This window comes from Mauremys mutica, chromosome 25 (genome assembly GCF_020497125.1).
Source record: "Mauremys mutica isolate MM-2020 ecotype Southern chromosome 25, ASM2049712v1, whole genome shotgun sequence".
Lineage (NCBI taxonomy): Eukaryota > Metazoa > Chordata > Testudines > Geoemydidae > Mauremys > Mauremys mutica.
This window is the reverse complement of record NC_059096.1, coordinates 9,938,406-9,956,425: the sequence shown is the minus strand read 5'-3', so window position 1 is coordinate 9,956,425 and position 18,020 is coordinate 9,938,406. Positions and strand designations below refer to the sequence as shown.

At 62.9% G+C, this 18,020-nt stretch overlaps 2 protein-coding genes across 5 annotated transcripts in view; both read left to right on the top strand.

The window, feature by feature from the left end:
• ITGB3 (integrin subunit beta 3) overlaps positions 1-9,605 on the top strand; it is a 39,639-nt gene extending 30,034 nt beyond the window's left edge. For 3 of the 4 annotated variants that reach the window (XM_044999601.1, XM_044999600.1, XM_044999598.1), the window contains exons 10-15: positions 319-748; positions 3,092-3,314; positions 3,853-3,953; positions 4,590-4,709; positions 7,034-7,200; positions 8,246-9,605. In XM_044999601.1, coding sequence (XP_044855536.1) covers positions 319-748; positions 3,092-3,314; positions 3,853-3,953; positions 4,590-4,709; positions 7,034-7,200; positions 8,246-8,314 — 1,110 coding nt within the window. In that variant the 3' untranslated portion in view covers positions 8,315-9,605. The remainder of the gene's footprint in view (positions 1-318; positions 749-3,091; positions 3,315-3,852; positions 3,954-4,589; positions 4,710-7,033; positions 7,201-8,245) is intronic. The other variant, XM_044999599.1, reaches the window with a different exon arrangement.
• A 4,172-nt stretch (positions 9,606-13,777) lies between these two features.
• EFCAB13 (EF-hand calcium binding domain 13) overlaps positions 13,778-18,020 on the top strand; it is an 81,499-nt gene continuing 77,256 nt past the window's right edge. Inside the window, exons 1-2 of the mRNA XM_044999942.1 lie at positions 13,778-14,051; positions 16,375-16,490. Of these exons, the coding sequence (XP_044855877.1) occupies positions 16,417-16,490 (74 nt within the window). The 5' untranslated portion in view covers positions 13,778-14,051; positions 16,375-16,416. The remainder of the gene's footprint in view (positions 14,052-16,374; positions 16,491-18,020) is intronic.

Genomic DNA, 18,020 nt, shown 5'->3' with positions numbered 1-18,020 from the left:
CTGGCGGCCGGCTGGGCGGGGGATCCAGCTGCAGGAGCTCTGGGATCATCCCCAGCCTCTGCCCCTGCGGGAGAAGGTCACAGGCTCGTAGTGTCTCCGTGGCAGGGCTCGGCTGGGCTGAATATCACAGGGGATGCCGTGTAGCGCCTGCGGTTCTCTCCGAATGGCTCGCTGCCAGCCTGTGCAGCCCCATGTCGGGTGGAACATGCCTGGAAGGGACGGGCTGACGGCTCTGGGGCTCAGGCCTGGCGGCCGGGCCACCCCGGCTGTACTTGGAGCAGCCCTGCCTGAATCGAACCCCGGCGCTTCCCTCCCCAGGTGAGCTTCAGCATCGAGGCCAAGGTGCGGGGCTGCCCGCAGCAGCAGGAGAAATCCTTCACCATCAAGCCCGTGGGCTTCAAGGACAGCCTGACGGTGGTGGTGAACTTCGAGTGCAACTGCACCTGCGAGGAGCACGCCGAGCCCGACAGCCCCGCCTGCCACCAAGGCAACGGCACCTTCGAGTGCGGCGTGTGCCGCTGCTCCCCGGGCCGGCTGGGCTCCCGCTGCGAGTGCTCCGAGGAGGAGTACAGCCCCACGCAGCAGGACAACTGCAGCCCCAGACAGGGGCAGCCCCTGTGCAGCCAGCGGGGCGAGTGCCTCTGCGGCCAGTGCGTCTGCCACGCCAGCGGCTTCGGCAAGGTGACCGGCAAGTACTGCGAGTGCGACGACTTCTCCTGCGTCCGCTTCAAGGGCGAGATGTGCTCGGGTGAGTGGCCCCCGGCTCCGGCGTGCTAAGGGGTGCTCGGAAGGGCGGGGGGGTTCCCGAGGCCGTGCTCTGCCCGGCTGTATTAGCACTCAGCCGGTGCTGGGTCTCAGATGCCGGGAGTCCTCCAAGATCTGATGGCAGCTCCCCGAAGGAAAAGGGGGGGTTCACTCTGGTTATATTCCAGCTTGTGTCATTCCACACGGGCTGCCTAAAATTCCTCCGTCGGTGTTGTTGGCTGCAGGATGTCTATGGTTGTACAGTGCTGAGTAGCAGCTGCCAGGTCGTGTCCCCCCCCAGAGCTGGCTGCATTTGGGTGGCTTAACCTGAGCAGATGGCATGAGGAATGCCTGAGGAGACCCCTTGCCGCAGGGCGGGCTGGCCCCGTTGCCATGCTCTCCCTTCCCGAGCCGGTCGGGTTAACGCCGCCTCTGTTTGTTTCTTTCCCTTGGCGGCTCTCACGGACACAGCCAAGCAGAGCAGTGCAGGGTTCACGGCGGGAGCAGGCGGCGGGCCCGACTCAGAACAGCATGTCCTGAAAGGGGGCCAGCGAGGCCCTGCCCTGCTCCCTGAACGCTGGGAGACGTGCGCACACACAGCTCGCTCCGGAGAGAGCCCCCGGCCGCTCCCAGCAGAGCCCAGCCCATCCCCACGGGGCAGCCACTGGACTCTGCAGCCATCAGCACTCGGGGAAGCCCCCAGAGGCACCTGCCCCTGGGGCGCAGACCTTGGGGGTTCCCATAAGGTCCCTGGGAGCTGGTCTTTGAACCACCCTGCAAGGGAGAGACTCTGCCTCGGGGCTTTGCAGCCTGCTCCCGGGTTCCCCTTCACAGCCCAGTGCCCCCCCCCCCTCGCTGAGCTGAGCCCCCCCCCGGCCAGATTCCCCACTGGGCTCCTGTCCCTGGCACACCCAGCGCCCCCGTTGCTTTCTGCTCCGACCCCAGCACTGCCCCACCTCCCCCCGCCCCTCCCTTGGGGCCTCCTTATCGGCAGCAATTCGAGGCTTATCCCGCCCCAGCAGTGGAGGCGGGAGGGTGACTCACAGCGATAAGGACCGGCTCCCCCCGCCCCCCGCCCCCCAGTGTACACACGCTTCCCTGGCTGTTGGGCAATGCAGTGACTCCGGATGTTTGGCCCGAGCTGGTTATCAGCACAATGACAAATTGATGACACCCGAGGAACAAACAAGCCATGGAGGGAAGGGGGTGAGCGGGCGGTTTATCACCCAGACAGGGGTCTGTCATCGCGGGGGAGAGGGTGGCAGCGGCAAAGCCCCATAATGGGCAGGGGAGGGGGAGCAGCCTACAGAGGGCCTGCTCTCAGTCACACTGCTGTCAGTCCGGAGTCAATCCGGAGTCACTCTAGTTGGGGCTGAGAAGTTAACGAGATCAGCGTCGGGACCTTTCTTCGGAGCTCCTGGGTGGGGCTGGTCCGTATCCTCCGCCTTCCCCAATCTCTCGGTGCCGGTTGTGAAATTAAAATGGGGGCGAGAGGAAAGTTTATACTAACGTCCTTCTCCCGGATGCGCCTGTCGGGCTACGTCTGCACCCCCGCAGCGTAACCATCCTCCCTCCATCCTGCCCCACGGCACCCGCTGCTCTTCCAGCCTGGGGCTCCCTGCACGTAGTTCTACCGGTGCCCCTCGATGCTGACCACTCTCCCCCCCCCCCCCCCCCAGCCTGCCCACCCATAGCTCTCCCCAGGCCTGTCTGGCCAGTGTTCCTCTGGCTCATCTCTAGTTTCCCATTAGCTAAAAAGTGACACATTCAGTCCCTCCAGCAGCGACGCTGCGCCCGGGGCTGAGCGGAAACTGAGCCCCGGACAGTTTTCCCAAGGAAAGCCTAACCCGGGGGCTGCGGTCCCACTCCCAACCGCAGCGACCGGCAGGATTCCCCAGTGCTCCAATGAGGGCAGGGGCTGGGTCGGCTTCGGTGTGGGTCCAACACTCCAGCTCGGTTTGCTGGGATCTTTGGGGCCAGAACCAAACCCCGCGAGCCAAACGGCCCCAGGCTCGGAGAGGATTTGAACCTGGGTCTCCAGGCACCTGGGTCTGTTTCTGGAGCAGCCCTACCCAAGGAGGGGCCCTAGGACTTAGGGGTCAGGGGAGGAAGTGAGTCTGCTGGTGGGGACTGGGATAGCAGAGGGTGGCGCCGGTCAAGAGGGAGGTGCATTGGCAGAGCCGTGTGGGGCGGTCAGGCCTGATGGGTCCCAGCAGGCCCCAGCCTGGATTAGCGCCTCGCTTTCCAGGGCCTCCCAGCCCTGTCGATATCCCAAGGCCCCGGGAAGCCAGGCAAGCCCAGGCGGGCGGCCTGGGGTCACAGCTCACGCCCTTGCGTTCGCCCGCAGGCCACGGGCAGTGCAGCTGCGGGGACTGCCTGTGCGACTCGGACTGGACCGGGGAGTATTGCAACTGCACCACGCGCACCGACACCTGCATGTCCAGCAACGGCCTGGTGTGCAGCGGGCACGGCCACTGCCAGTGCGGGAAATGCGAGTGCACCCAGGCCGGCTCCTACGGGGACACCTGCGAGAAGTGCCCCACCTGCCCCGACGCCTGCACCATCAAGAAGTGAGTGGGGCTGGGGGCGGGCGGAGCTGGCGCTGCTCGCTTGGGTTCCGGGCGGCGGGGAGCTCAGCGGGTGGCGCTGGCGTGGGCTCAGTGCATGGCTCCGGCTGGCACCTCATTGGGAAGGGTCTAGACTTTGTGGGATGCTGTGATTGCAAGCGGGGATAGGGGGCAGGTTTGTGAGACCCTGATGCCATGAGGCGGCCGATCGTCCAGCGTGAAATCAGGGTGGATGCAGGGCAAAGGGTCTCTCCTGCGTGGGAGAGTCACAATCAGGGTCCCCCTCCCTGGGATCCCTGGGGGAAGCCTCCCACGCACCCAGGGGCTTGGCAGGAGGCAGGGTCGAGACCAGTGGCCGTGTCAAGCCCCATCGGGGAGCACAGGGGATCCCCGCTGGGAAGCAGGGACAGAGGATAGGGGAACAATGTGAAGCAGTTGGGGTGATTGAGGGGGACCCTTCTCCCCTGGAGCTGCACCTAGCATCCCCGGATGTTCCTGTCCTTCGTCACTCTTTCCTCCTCCTCCTCCTCCTCCTCCTCAGGGACTGCGTGGAGTGTAAGAAGTTTGAGAGGGGGACGCTGATGGAGCAGCAAACCTGCAGCTACACCTGCCGTGACGAGATCGAGCTGGTGCAGGAACTCGGTGAGCGCGGGAGGAGCTGGGCGCTCAGCCGCAGCCTCAGACATCGGCTGCTCGGTGCTGAGCCGAGAACGCCCGGCAGGGTGGTGGATCATCGGTGTTTGTTGCCACTGAGTGTCACTAGCACCCGTTAGCCTCGCCTGACCTCCGCTTGGGCCACCTGCCTAATGCAGCCGGAGCATCGTTCCGCCCCGCGTGGCCGGCCCCAGCCTCCTTTCCCGCGGCGCTGGCCAGGAAAGCGACTACAGAACGGGGGCCCCGTCCCGCTCCCGTTGAGCTCTGCGGGAGGTGGGCCCTGCCGTCCGTAAGAGCAGGAGCAGAGCCTGGTGGGTGCCCCTGGGGATTTCACACCTTGCTCAGCCACGCCCAGCCAGCGCCGGGATCCTGGTGCCCCCGCAGCAGCGGCCGCTCTGAGCAGCGGGTCCGGGGCTCTCGGTAATAACCCCAGCGCTGAGGGGATCTCACAGCAGGATTCGGCTCCTGTTTCAGCCTAGGACCTTCTTCCCCGTTTAGACAAAGCCTAGGGGGAACTCGCAGGCCCGGCCCCAGCTTCGCTGTCTGCCCAGCGGGGCAGCGTCCGCTTAACCCCGCCCGGGGCGCACGGTCTGGGGCTGACGGCCTCTCCTTCGCCCCCCACAGGTGACACAGGTAAAGACGCGGTGAACTGCACCTACAAGGATGAGGATGACTGCGTGGTGCGGTTTCAGTATTATGAGGACTCCAGCGGGAAATCCATCCTCTACGTCATCGAGGAGCGAGGTGAGGCAGGAAGCGAGCGACGGCCCAGGAGGGTTAGCCCCGGGCTGGCCCCGCTCCTGCCGCTGGGAGCGGGGATACGCAGCCAGGCGCCCCGGAGGAGCCCAGGTGCCGGATGGGATCTCCGCAGGGCAGGTCGGCTGCCCTGGCTCTCTCCAGCCTGGGCAGCTGCTTCCTGGCCGGGCGGGTGTCACAGGGCGGGACGGCAGCTTGAGCCGACAGCTTTGAATCCCGCTAGCAGTGAAGCTGCGGCAGCTGCGGAGCCCGGGGTGCCGGGCGGATTTGTACAGCTCCGGACCCAAGCTGCTTTCACGCCCTGTGATCACAGGCCGGATGTGCCCTAGGAGTAGACAGCAGCTAGGCCAGGGATAATAGGCAGGGTGTGAATTTCAGGCCAGGCCTGTTTCATACGGTGTGGGGAGGTTTATGGCACACTGCAGGGACAGGACCTGAGCTGCTGGGGTGTAGGTTTCATGCTCCCCTTTCTCCCTTGAACCCAGCCCCTGCCACTCACTGGCTCCTGAGAAGCGAGCGGTGCGGCCAGTGGGAATTCACCCGGGAATCAGGGAGGAGTTGGCATCCGGTGCCCTGGTGGCTGCTCCGCTGGTTGTCCAGCTCTTCTGGGGGCTCCTTCTCTCCCCCTTTTTGGTTAATTCTCTGTCCTGCATCTGCCCTTTTATCCTAATCCATTCAGCACAGGGACTTCCTGTCTCCATCTCCCCGTGCTGCTGCTTTGCTCGGCACTTCCCTGCAGCCGGCGTGGGCTGCACAGACCAGCCGTCTCCCCCGGCACGGCACGGCCCTGCCTTGTCTCCACCGCTCAGTAGAGTGGGCCCACGTCGGGGGGCCGAGCTCGGGAGAGACCTCGCCCCGTGCAGAGAACGCCTGGGGCTCCCCAGCTTTGCACTGACCCCTCTGCACTGCAGCATAATCTGGGGGAGCCTCGGGGCTCTTTCGGCCCCAGCCTGGGGCATGGACAGAAGCAGGGTGTCCCCTGTGCGGGAGGGGTATAACACCACGCAGACCCCCCAGCAGGAGGCAGCCGCTGCCCTGGTGCATCCCATCGCAGGGGGCCGCCGGCATCCCCAGCCTTTCCCCGAGCGCCTTGGAAAGCAGAGGCAGGAAAGCAGCTGCCAGGTGTAATTACAGCCTGGCTGCCGAGCGCCGGGCTGGGCCCGGTGGGCCTGACAGACAGGAGGGCAAAGGTGGCGCAGGTTTGTTTGGGTTGCACGTCGCGTCAGAGGCTGGGGAGCGAGTGTGTCCCCTCCTCCGTCAGACACGGCCACACCCAGGGGGTGTTAGCAGACGCCGGCTCAGGACGGGGCGGGGGCGGTGCAGAGCCAACCTGCCCGGTGCGGGGGAGGGAGTTTCAGACAGGTGGAAACACGAGCAAAGCTGCAAGAACCGCGGCCCGTCAGGGGGTGTTAGAAGCCAGGGAACTCCGCCTACCCTGCCCCCAGCCCTGGAGCCCTTCGTTCCCCAAGGGGAGCAGGTGCCAGGCAGCGTCCCGTGTCCTCTGCGATCGCCAGCTGCCTCGCCCATCAGGCGTGTGGAGGGAAGCAGGTTAACGAGAGGGGACCGGCTGGCTGGAGGATGGGAGATCCCAGCCAGATGTATGACCTGGCCCCCGTTCTCAGAGCATCAGGGCACCTCCCAGTCTGTACCATGGTCACCCTCCCAGCACCCTGGGCGGCAGGGCACGGATCATAGCTCAGTGGTTTGAGCATTGGCCTGCTGAACCCAGGGTTGTGAGTTCAACCCTTGAGGGGGCCACTTAAGGATCTGGGGCAAAAATCTGTCTGGGGATTGGACTAGGTGAGCCGAGGTCTCTTCCAACCCTGATAGTCTGTGATTCCCTGTTACAGGCAGGGCAGGGAGGCTCAGGGGCCTGCAGGACAGTCCCTGCTGCTGCAGGCTGTGCCCCTTGCGTTTCTAGCTGTGGGATGCGAAGCCAGCATGAGACACTTGGGAGCATCCAGGCTTTAGCCTAAGGTTGCATAACATGGAGCGCCCTGGCCCTGCAGACGCAGCAGCTGCAGCGTTCCAAGGAGCCAGAGGGAGCGAGGGTGCAGTGCAGGGGCATTTGGGTGCCAGGCGGGCTCAGGCCCCTTTGAAAACCTCACCTGTCGGCCCAAGAGTAACTCCAGGGGGCTGCTTCAGTGCCGGACCTGCCCCTGAATGTGGCTGAAATGCTGCCCTCTCGTAGCACAGGATAAAAGACCCGCTACTGCTGCTGGCGGAAGAAGCTCTCCTGCTGTTGAGCTGCAGTGGATGCGCTGGGTTAAGCAGGGAATGGCCGAGCACTAATTCCCTCCTTCCCTTGCCAGACTGCCCCAAGGGGCCGGACATCCTGATGGTTCTGCTCCTGGTGGCGGGGGCCATCCTGCTCATCGGCCTGGTCGCCCTGTTCATCTGGAAGCTCCTGATCACCGTCCACGACCGGCGGGAGTTCGCCAAGTTCGAGGAAGAGAGGGCCCGGGCCAAATGGGACACGGTAAGGGTGGGGTGGGCAGCCCGCCCCTCTCCCGCCAGCACGGGGTGGGGGGGTGACTGCGCTCGGCTGCCCCCCCCCCTCGTCGGGGCAATGTGGGGGATTCAGGCAGGAACCCAGATGCCCTGGGTATCTGGGCCTGGCGGGTCAGAGGGGACCTGGGGAGGTGCTGGGGAGCCAGGAGATGCTCTGGCAGGAAGGGTGCTGGGAGGGGACAATCAAGGGCCTTGGGGAGGCGGGGCCCAAGTCTGGCCATGGGGCACCTGCCAGTCAGCAGGGCTGCGCGTGTGCAGGAGAGACTGTCCCCGCGGCCTCCCCCGTCCCCAGCACGTCCTTCTGACTCACTCCCCTCCTGCTTTTCCATCCCTGCGCCGGCCCGGCCCGGCTGGAAAGGCTGAGACACGGAGTGCGGGGAATTCGGCACCAAAGGGGGAGGGGGGCGGCTGGGGCGGTGGAAGATCGTCCCCTCCCCCCCCGAGGTTCGAGGCAGCTCTGCACCTCTCCAGGGGCCCCGCAGGGCATGAGCGGCTGATGAAATTCTTAGGCCCCGTTCTTTGAAATCCAGCAGTGCTGGTAACGGTGACCCTGGCCGCCCGGGGCAGAGCCGGACCTTGGGCAAAACTCCCCACCCCCAGCTCTGCCGGTGCCCCTCAATCCCTACCTGTAGCCCCCTGCTACCCCGGCCCTGAGCTCCCCACCCACAGCTCTGCCAGTGCCCCTCAATCCCGACCCGCAGCTCCCTGCCGTTTAGTGGTGCAAGCGCTGGGAGGGAGGAGGGAGAAGCAGGATGCGGCAACCCACTCGGGAGGAGGCGCAGGTGAGCTGGAGTGGGGCGGGGGGGGCGGTGTTCCAGCCCCAGAGCACCCACTGAGTCGGCACCTATGCGTGGGGTCAGGAGGCCTCAGTTTCCCCGTCTATAAAGGGGAGATGATGCTATTTACCTTCCCCGGGTGCTTTGCGGCCTGCTGGCGAGCAGGACTGTGTGACACGACATTACCCTACTAATGTTGTGTTGTTGCAATAGACATCTGTTGTGTTTCTGTTACAGGCCAACAACCCCTTATACAAAGGCGCCACCTCCACCTTCACGAACATCACATACCGCGGGAACTCGTAAGGGGGCCGCCTTCCCCGGCGCCGGCCCTGGGACCCGCTCCGCAGCAGGGACGTTTCCCGGCGCGGGCGCGTCTGTGTAATTTAATGACGATCCCTCCGGCTGGCGCCTAGGACCTGGGGTCCGTGTCACTCCACTGTATCGCAGGGCTGGGCCCCTCCAGCCACACCACCGTCCCGTCGCTACCTCGGCGTGCCTGCGGGTGGGCCCGGCCTGCCCTTCTGCACACGGAACAAGGAGCAGCCGGCCTCGCCGCAGCGGGTGAGCGGGCCGGCCGCGGGGACTGGGAGCTCCCTTCCAGATGGGGCTGCTCGCGGCCGAGTCTGACGCAGGATGGATGAGAACAGGCCGGCCTCGGCCCGGCTCCCTGCCTTTCTCCAGCCAGCAAGGGAAAGCTCGGAACGGCTTGGCCAGGAGTCCCTGTGGGGCACCTTTCGCACGCGACTGGCCCCGCCTGGGCGCTGCTCCCCCTCCTGGCCCGCTAGCAAGACGCCGGACCTGCTCCCAGCCCATCACAGGCTCCTGGCTCTGGCCTGGCTGCTTCCTAGGAAGAGAGAAACCACGCGACCCCCGAGAACGCCCTGGCCAGGCCACGTGCTGCTTCCCCCACCCTTCCCCCTGCGTTTGTACACAAAGCAGATGATTGTAGCATCGGCTCTGCCAGTGCCCCTGCTGGGCCGAGGCCCCTGTGTCAGTTCTCGCCCCTGTGACACAGGGGAGCACAAGGGGCTGGGACGCCAGCTCCCCCCAGACCTGCCCCACCCCAGCCTAGATCCACCAGGATCTCCAGCCCACAGCAAGTAGCCTGGTGTGTCACACAGGGCCACCCCGTGCCTCGGTTTCCCCCTCTCTACCACGATGCTGATGCACCTTTGCCGTCCAGCGCTGGGAAGTGCTAGCTCGTGGTCAGGCAAAGAAACGAATAAGGGGGGCTCCAGCCACTGGCCTGCGGCCAAATGTCACTACCAGGACGTGGGACACTGGGGAATCGGCCCCTGGGACACAACCTCTTCTCGCTCTCCCTGGAACGGCAGCCAAAGGTGGGGGAGAGCTTCCTGCCATGGGGCTAGCGCAAGAGAGGCGGGTTCTCCTCCTGATCCTGCCACCGGCTCCCTGCACGACCTGGACAGTGCCACGCCGGGCCTCAGTTTCCCCATCTGCCAAGAATGGGTCTCCTGGCCCGTACCTACCTCTGCGGGGGCGTGCAGGGCTTTGGGAGTGAATGTTAAAGGGCTTTCAGAGCCTCAGCTGGACGGTGTTCCAGCCAGGATACGGGAGATTGCCCCCCAAAACCACTGGTGGGGTGACAAAGGGAAGGGGGAACATCGTCAGCTTTCCAGGCCTGAGCTGGGGAGCGAATTCCCCTCTGTGCAGGACAGCGGCCAAGGCCTGTTTTCGGGCTGTGCCTGGAACCCCGCGCTGCCCTGGTAGCTACTCTGCAGACCAAGCAGCGGCAGAGTCAGACACGCTGCCCCCTGCCCTGGATGGGCACCAGCACTGCCCCCTCCTGCCAGGGCAAGGACCCCCCAGCTCTTCCCTCCTGAGCAGCTGCAACCCCCAGAGGCTGCAGCACGGGGCAGGGATGGCTGGCTCCCATGCCCAGCTCCGCTCTAGCTTTGGAGTCTAGATTACGTCAACCCAGGCGAGGCACAAGGAGCCCCCCTGATCTCCCAGAGGCACCTGCAGGGCAATGGGGGTGGGTCTCTGATGCCTGCTGAGAACAAGGGTAAGATCCCGAGGGCTGGGGAGAGGAGGGGAGTTTGGGTCTCCCCAGGGCGCAACTGAGATCGGCCCAACCTCAGACTTTTCATACAGCACCAAATAAAAAAGTTTTGCACTAACGAGGGTCTGGTCTTTAGCTGCAGGCTGTAGGGGCAATGCCTGGCGACAGCGCTGGCATCTCCTGGGGGCGGCAGCAGCGAGCGCTGGGTGAATAATGAATTGGGCAGGCGCTGGCAAGTTCAGAAAGTCGGGAAAAAATAGTTTTTGGTCAGACAGTGAATTTTTCGACAGTTTCAGCGAATCGGAACGTGGGAGGGGAATGGGGTTGGATTGCCCAGGATGTTTTTGTTTTGACCAAATCAAAACAACCGGGGCCTATTTTAAAAAATGAATTGGAAGGAAATTTGGAACTGAAACGTTGGGGGTTGGGGCTGGTTTGTTTCTGCCAGAGCCCTGACGCGCACTACTCCCTGCAGCCACTTGCCTCTTTATTCGGGGCTGGGGACGCCTCTGTCAAGGATCAGGCTCTGTCTGGCCCCGGGCCAGATGAACGAAACGCCCCGGGGTGCAAAGAAAAGGGAAGCACAAGGTGGGCGGGGATTCCCCTGCTCCTGCCACGCCAGGCTGCAGCTGGCTTCTGGCCCCTCTAACGAGTGTGACTCCAGATTCAAATGCTCTAAACTTTGGGGCAGATCCACCCGGGACATTCAGCCCGTGCTCTGGCCTGCAGGAACTGATATCTCGGCGGAGCGTTATGGGCCAGAACGGTGGGGACATCTAGTGGCCACTCAGGGCGATGAGGGGCAGGTTTTGAGACAGCAGTTTTCACGGCCTGCTGCTCGGGTGGGGAGATCTGCGACCGTCCCCTCCTTTGCTGCGCGAGCAATCCCGCCGTTAACAATGTTGACGTTTAAAAGCGAAGATTCTGGGGGACAAGCAGCAGCAGAGGGGCCACCAGGCTGCGCCGCTGGGTGCCAAGCCCTGGCAGCGAGGGTCTGGCTGCACCCAGTCAAACTGACCCTGGGGTTCTCTGCAGCAAGCGGCCTGGGATGGAGAGGGTGGAGCGCCGAGAAGAGTGAAACGGGCGTAGATGCTGAGGCAATGTTACATACTGAGTTCCCCTTCTTGCACTGAGCCAGCATTCTGCCTTCTCAGGAGGGATAGCTCAGTGGTTTGAGCATTGGCCTGCTAAACCGAGGGTTGTGAGTTCAATCCTTGAAAAGGCCACTTAGAGATCTGGGGCAAAAATTGGTCCTGCTAGTGAAGGCAGGGGGCTGGACTCGATGACCTTTTGAGGTCCCTTCCAGTTCTAGGAGATTGGTATATCTCCAATTATTACCTATTACCTTTATTACCTCGGGCCTGGGCAGAAAACATAACACAGTTAAACCGCAGGGCAATTGTCTGAACACCCTGAGCGGAGGCCTTAACAGGCCCCAGTTGGCTTCCGAACGAGTCCTGCGCAGGGACTTTGTGTGTGTGTTTCCAATGGACACAGACTACGTCGTAAATAGCACTCGGAACCCTTCCACGGCCCTTTTAAACAACGGCTACCGGGCAGGCAAGCTACTGGCAGCCTGCCTCGCCGTGTTACTCTGGCATCACATCAGCATTTCCCCATCTCGGCTTTAGCAAACCAATTCCCCATGGCTCTTCTGTCGGAGGTGAGTTCCCGGTCTCCGTGTGTGGCCATGCCAGGGGGCGGGTGCCACTGGGACTTTTCAGAGCCGGGGAAGTGGGGCAGCCTGGGGACCCCCACAGCGAGCAGCATCCCAGCCAGGGGGTTAGCACCTGACTGGTCTTCTCAGTTGCTGGTGAAACTAGCCTGTGTCAAAGCAATATGGGGACTAGGACCCACACTACGCAGCATGTCTCTTGATCCTGTGTCAATCAGCCGCTGTGGCCACGGGCGCTGTCTTTAACAGTTACAGTTATAAGTTCTCCACCCCAGGCCCTGCTGGGCCGCTCTCTGATAGCGAAGGCCTGGAACCTGCAAGACGGCTTACCCTCAATGAACACTGCACAGCTTCGGAAACAGCTAGTCCGTGCAGCAGAATGGTCATAATAGGGGTAACCGGGTTAGCTGGGTAATTATGGGCTGGAGCCATGCTTCCCCCGCCCCTCCCCAGCTCCTGTTTGCTCAGTGGGAGTTTCCCACACCCCCTTGGGCTGCCGTTAAAGAAAGCAGCCAGTGCCCAGCCTGCAGTCCTGTGAGTAGCTTTCTCTCTGGTGCGCTGGCCCCTTTACAAAACTGGCACTAAGGGAAAACCCTGAGAATTGCAGCAGCTGGAGGCGGTTGGTGCAGAGCAGGAGGAGCGGCAGCCATCTAGTGAGCGCCTGGGCCACTATTGGTTTGCAAATGAGGCTTTAGATAAGGACACTCAGCGAACAATTTTCCTTGGGGGGTGTGGCAGTAAAACCTGAGGCGTGTGTCGCCCCCTCACAAAGCAGGAGCTAGCAGGTTAGAAGAGGCGCAAACAGCCAAGCAGTCCCTGTCTCAGCTCAGGGTGCAGCAGCTGAATGCGGCTCAGGAGGAAATGCTGCAGGCTGTGCTGCAGGGGAGATTGGCTGGGGCTGGGTCTAATGAGAAGTCAGGCCCCAGGGCTGGCAAAAGGAAATTGCCCCGAGCCAGGTTCAATGTACAATAGTGATTTGCAGGGATAATCACCCAGACTCAATCAACCAGCTGCCAGGGATGGGTGGTGCTCCCCAAGGGTGTTTCCGCTGTGGAGGATTTTCTTCTGCAGCCGTTTGTACGGTTCCAGTGGCATAAATGCCCCCGAGACTTAGCCCAAAAAGGCAGCGGTGACTCAAACAGCATCTCAAGGCCAGGACGGGAGAGGCCAAAGGAGCAGAGGCCAGGGAGGAAAGCAGAAATGCTGCCAGCAGAGTTCAATAATCTGTCAGTACCAATAGAAGCAGCTACAGGGGCATCAGCAGCTGTGATCAGTGGGCATGTGGCCTGCTGGTGTCCCAGCTGTTGTTCTGACTGGCAGGGGGCTGGTGACCAGGTTTCTGGGCCTGCTGGGAGTCCTGGGTGTTCCCAGAAGGGGGTCGGGGGAAGAGCCAGGAGGCCCGAGCGGGAGAGGGAAGCCCACCCGACCACATGAGGGATGAGCCCTCGTCCTTGTCCCACAAAGGAGAGCTGCCCCTTTCCACGCCGCCTGGGCACCCCTGGGATCCTTTCATTGGCCTGTTAATGCAGGCCTCCCGCCTGACTCCCCGTGCGGGGATGGATCTATCACCCACCGCACTGCCTGAGCGGGGACCCCGGGGAGCTGCTGAGCCGGGAAGCATTCGCTGCGATCGCCCTGGCGGCTCGGGGCTGGATCCAAGCCCTGCTCCGGCTGCTTGGGTCGCCCCGGCCATGCAAAGCTGGCCAGCTTCTAGGCAGCTCCCCAGGAATGACACACCAGGCCCTGCACCAGCGCCCAGCCTGGCCCCAGGAGAGTGGGGTGTTTTGGGGGGAGCACGGGGACCAGCAGGAGTGGCCACAGATCCTGTCTGTTGGAAAGGCCCCTGAGGCCAGGGTGCAGCGAGGTGTAGATAGGACAGCCCTGGGGCTGCACTGCCTTGCTCCCAGGCTCAGGTCAGTGAGAAGAGGGCAGAGCCCTAGAGTCCTGCTGGCCACAGCCCGGCCGGGCACCAGGAGCTGCCTGCCCCTCCAGCTTCTCTTCTCTCTGTCACCTGGCACACTGTGACATCAGGCCGGAACAGTGACATCAGGGAGCCAGGAGCGCGCTCCGGGCTGCACGTTCCTCTCACGAAGGGCACGGACCGGGACTGTCACAAGGCTCCTCTGGACCCTGCCCTGGTCCAGAGCCCCGACGGCCCAGGGCCCCTGCCCGAAGCCAAAGCCGATGTCATTTTCACCATCTTGTGGCGGGTGAGTTGGCCTTGGGGCATCCGCCCAGCCCTGCCACACGGTGCCCCCCTCCGCTAGTCTGCTTTCAGCCACCTGGCCTAAGGCAGCCTCTTGCTCAGGAGTGAGTGTGCCAGGCAAAGCAGCTCCAGGAAGGTAAGTTGGGGTCTCTCTCGTAAACCCAGAGTGAGTTTGGTGCTAAAGAGTTACACGTGGATTTGGGTGGTGGGGCCTTGTCCGTTCTCCCATGGAGAGCTGAGGATCCGAGTTCAATCAGGAGTGAGGGGCCTGGGCAAAGGTGTGCGTGCGGACTCAGAACTGGAAAAGTTTGGGAGCAGCCGGTCAGGAGTGAGGGGCACCGGCAGAGCTGGGTGTGGTGAGCCCAGGGCTGGGATAGCGGGGGACTGTGGGTCGGGAGTGAGGGGCACCGGCAGAGCTGGGGGTGGGGAGCCCAGGGCTGGGATAGCCGGGGGCTGGGGGTAGGGAGTGAGGGGCACCGGCAGAGCTGGGGGTGGGGAGCCCAGGGTTGGGATAGCAGGGGGCTGCGGGTTGGGATTGAGGGGCACCGGCAGAGCTGGGGGTGGGGAGCCCAGGGCTGGGATAGCAGGGGGCTGCGGGTTGGGATTGAGGGGCACCGGCAGAGCTGGGGGTGGGAGCCCAGGGCTCAGATAGCCGGGGGCTGTGGGTTGGGATTGAGGGGCACCGGCAGAGCTGGGGGTGGGGAGCCCAGGGGTGGGATAGCAGGGGGCTGCGGGTTGGGATTGAGGGGCACCGGCAGAGCTGGGGGTGGGGAGCCCAGGGCTGGGATAGCAGGGGGCTGCGGGTTGGGATTGAGGGGCACCGGCAGAGCTGGGGGTGGGGAGCCCAGGGCCGGGCTAGCTGGGGGCTGCGGGTTGGGATTGAGGGGCACCGGCAGAGCTGGGTGTAGGGAGCTCAGGGCTCGGGTAGCAGGGGGCTGCGGGTTGGGAGTGAGGGGCACCGGCAGAGCTGGGGGTGGGGAGCTCAGGGCCAGGCTAGCAGGGGGCTGCGGGTTGGGAGTGAGGGGCACCGGCAGAGCTGGGGGTGGGGAGCTCAGGGCCAGGCTAGCAGGGGGCTGCGGGTTGGGATTGAGGGGCACCAGCAGAGCTGGGGGTGGGGAGCTCAGGGCTCGGGCAGCAGGGGGCTGCGGATCGGGATTGAGGGGCACCGGCAGAGCTGGGGGTGGGGAGCCCAGGGCTGGGATAGCAGGGGGCTGCGGGTTGGGATTGAGGGGCATCGGCAGAGCTGGGGGTGGGGATCCCAGGGCTGGGATAGCAGGGGGCTGCGGGTGGGGATTGAGGGGCACCGGCAGAGCTGGGTGTGGTGAGCCCAGGGCTGGGATAGTGGGGGACTGTGGGTCGGGAGTGAGGGGCACCGGCAGAGCTGGGGGTGGGGAGCTCAGGGCCAGGCTAGCAGGGGGCTGCGGGTTGGGATTGAGGGGCACCGGCAGAGCTGGGGGTGGGGAGCCCAGGGCTGGGATAGCAGGGGGCTGCGGATCGGGATTGAGGGGCACCGGCAGAGCTGGGGGTGGGGAGCCCAGGGCTGGGATAGCAGGGGGCTCCATCCCTCTAGCAAATATGAGCCCCCGATTGGCTGCCTGCCCCACTTGCCTGCTGCCTTGGGTTGAGCAGCCTGCTGCAGGCAGAGCTCTCGCCCCATCTCCCTCCCCTGGGCAGCCGGATCCGCTCTCACAGGCGGGAAGGGGGGTGCTAAGGAACCCAGCAGCTCAGGGCAGCCCAGCCCCCTCCTGTGAGCAATGGGGTCTGCTCCCTGCCCTCCCTGCAACACCCAGCCTGGGAACTGGGGGGACGAGCCCCTGGAGCTGCCTCCCCCAGCCCGGAAGGGGCATGCCCCTGCAGCCCCTGGAGCTGGAGAGGGGTGTGAGGAGCCCCAGGGGGAGCAGTGGGGCTGAGCTGCTGGGTGCTGGGGGTGGGTTAGAAAACATTGCCCATTATCCATACAATTGGTTCAGGCTCCCTGTGAAGAACTCTGACCGCCGCGTGCTTACCCCCGTCCCAGCTGGGTACGTGCCATCCAAGTAACAGCTGGGCCAGGACAGCCTGTCACACCCCCCGGGGGTGTTTATTGCCACTCACAGTCATTCCTGAAGCTGGAGGGCGCTTTTCAGAACGCCCCTCCTCAAGCCACACGGGAATCCAACCAAAGAAAAGTTCCCTCAACTTTAAAGCTCACTTGGTAGACTCGGCTGGAGCCCCAAGATGCTACTGCAACGCAAACTAATCGCAGTAACCTGTGATCTAGCGCCTTTCATCTGCCAACCTCAATGTGCTTTACGCAATGGGGGGGGCGGTATCACTGTCCCCATTGTACAGATGGGGAAACTGAGGCGCAAAGTGGGGCCCAGCGTCACCCAGAAGCTATTGGCAAAGCCGGGCATGGAAACCAGGTCTCCTGAGTGCCAGTCCAGTGCTGTATCCCCTAGGCCACATGATCTCTGCAGGTGGCACCGCGCTGATTTAAGGGTCCCCCCGTGCAGAGCATTATGGCGTCAGGGCCTAAATGTATAAGGAGAAAGAGAAACGCAGGAGGGAAACGCCAGGAAATCCAGGAGGTGAGGTAGGAGGACACAGAGTTGTGACTTTTCCAGCTGGCCACTAGATGGAGCCCTTGCACCTCAAGTTCCCAGCCGGTGGGAGCCTTTACCTAGCAGGAGTTGGGGGGCCAGATTCTGGGGGGTGGATGGAGGCTTTTGCCACACTGCTGAGGGACGGGCTTCACCAAGAGGGTGACTTCCCTTTGCAGCCCTTCGGGACCCCGCGTCCTCGCTGCGTCAGGCCTGACTCGCAGAGCAAAGAGCCCCGAGTCGCCCCAGCCCAGCAGCGCATGGGGATCGAGGCGCTTCGCCCCCGGGCTGGCTGGGAACCAGCCTCCGTATTTGCGAGACTGGGACACTTTTTTCCCCCACCCCCGTCTCAAATCGGGACAAAAAGTCAAAGTCTGATGGCGAACCAGAAAACCGAGGCCTTGTTTTGGGTTGGGCCGATCGAAGCATTTTGGTTTTGATACGTTTGAAATGTTTTGTTCCAGTTTTGACCTTTTTTTTTTTTTTAAATCTTTCTCCCAGTCTAATCGGCTTCGGTTTCTGAACAAAAAGTGGTCGCGAGCCAGAAATCCGGATTATTATTTTTTTTCCCTTTGAACATGTGGAAATAAAACCTGTGGCCAATTTTTGAACCTTCCCCCTCCCCATCCCCAACATTTCTCAAGTCGGGAATTTCAGCAAACCCGGCTCTGTTTCTGTTTTGACAAACCACCATTTTTCAATGGAAAAACCGCTGGGTCGGAAAAATTCCTGCTCAGTTCTCGTTCGCCTCCCCGGGCAGCCGGGCCCTTCCAGACACATGGATCATGTCAATTCCCAGCTCCGCTGGCTTCCCAAACTGGGTGGTTTCTATACAGACGTCGCCATGCAGAAGGGGGAAATGCACGTTCTGGATGCACTTACGGCAAGGTTGTAACGTGGATCTAAAACCTCAGCCTCTAGAAATCCAGGTGGTGGCCAGGTGACCATTTTCCCCATCTGCCCCAGAGATCCCTGCCCCTGCTTGCAGTCAGACCCCTGCAACTGACTGCCGGATTGTTTACTCCCCAGAGTAGTTCCTGCTGGAGCGAGTAGCCTGCATGGCCTATACCTGGGAGTGAGTGTTCTCAGGGCTGGACTAGTTCGTAGCTTCCAATAGCTCTTCCGCGGGACAGAGAGTCCTGTGGCACCTAACAGACGTATTGGAGCATGAGCTTTCGTGGTGCATACCCACTCTAAGGTGCCCCGTTTGTCGCGTTTTACAGCTCCAGACTAACGCCGCTACCCCTCTGATACTCTTCCCAGAGGTTCAGGCAGGCATCTCCCACTGAAATGAATGGGAAACGTGCATCTAAATTCCTAGGCCGCTCTGAATCCCTCCGCTTCCGTCACCCACACATACACAGAGGAGTGCGCTAGAGGGTGCCGGAGGATTGTTGTATTGCAACCCTTCCTGTTTTCCCAACGATCCCCACCCCCTGTGCATCATTAACCGGTGCTGGCCCAGCCCCTGCTCCCAGAGCTATTGTTTAACCCAGACTCAAATTCCAGCTTGCTGGTGTCAA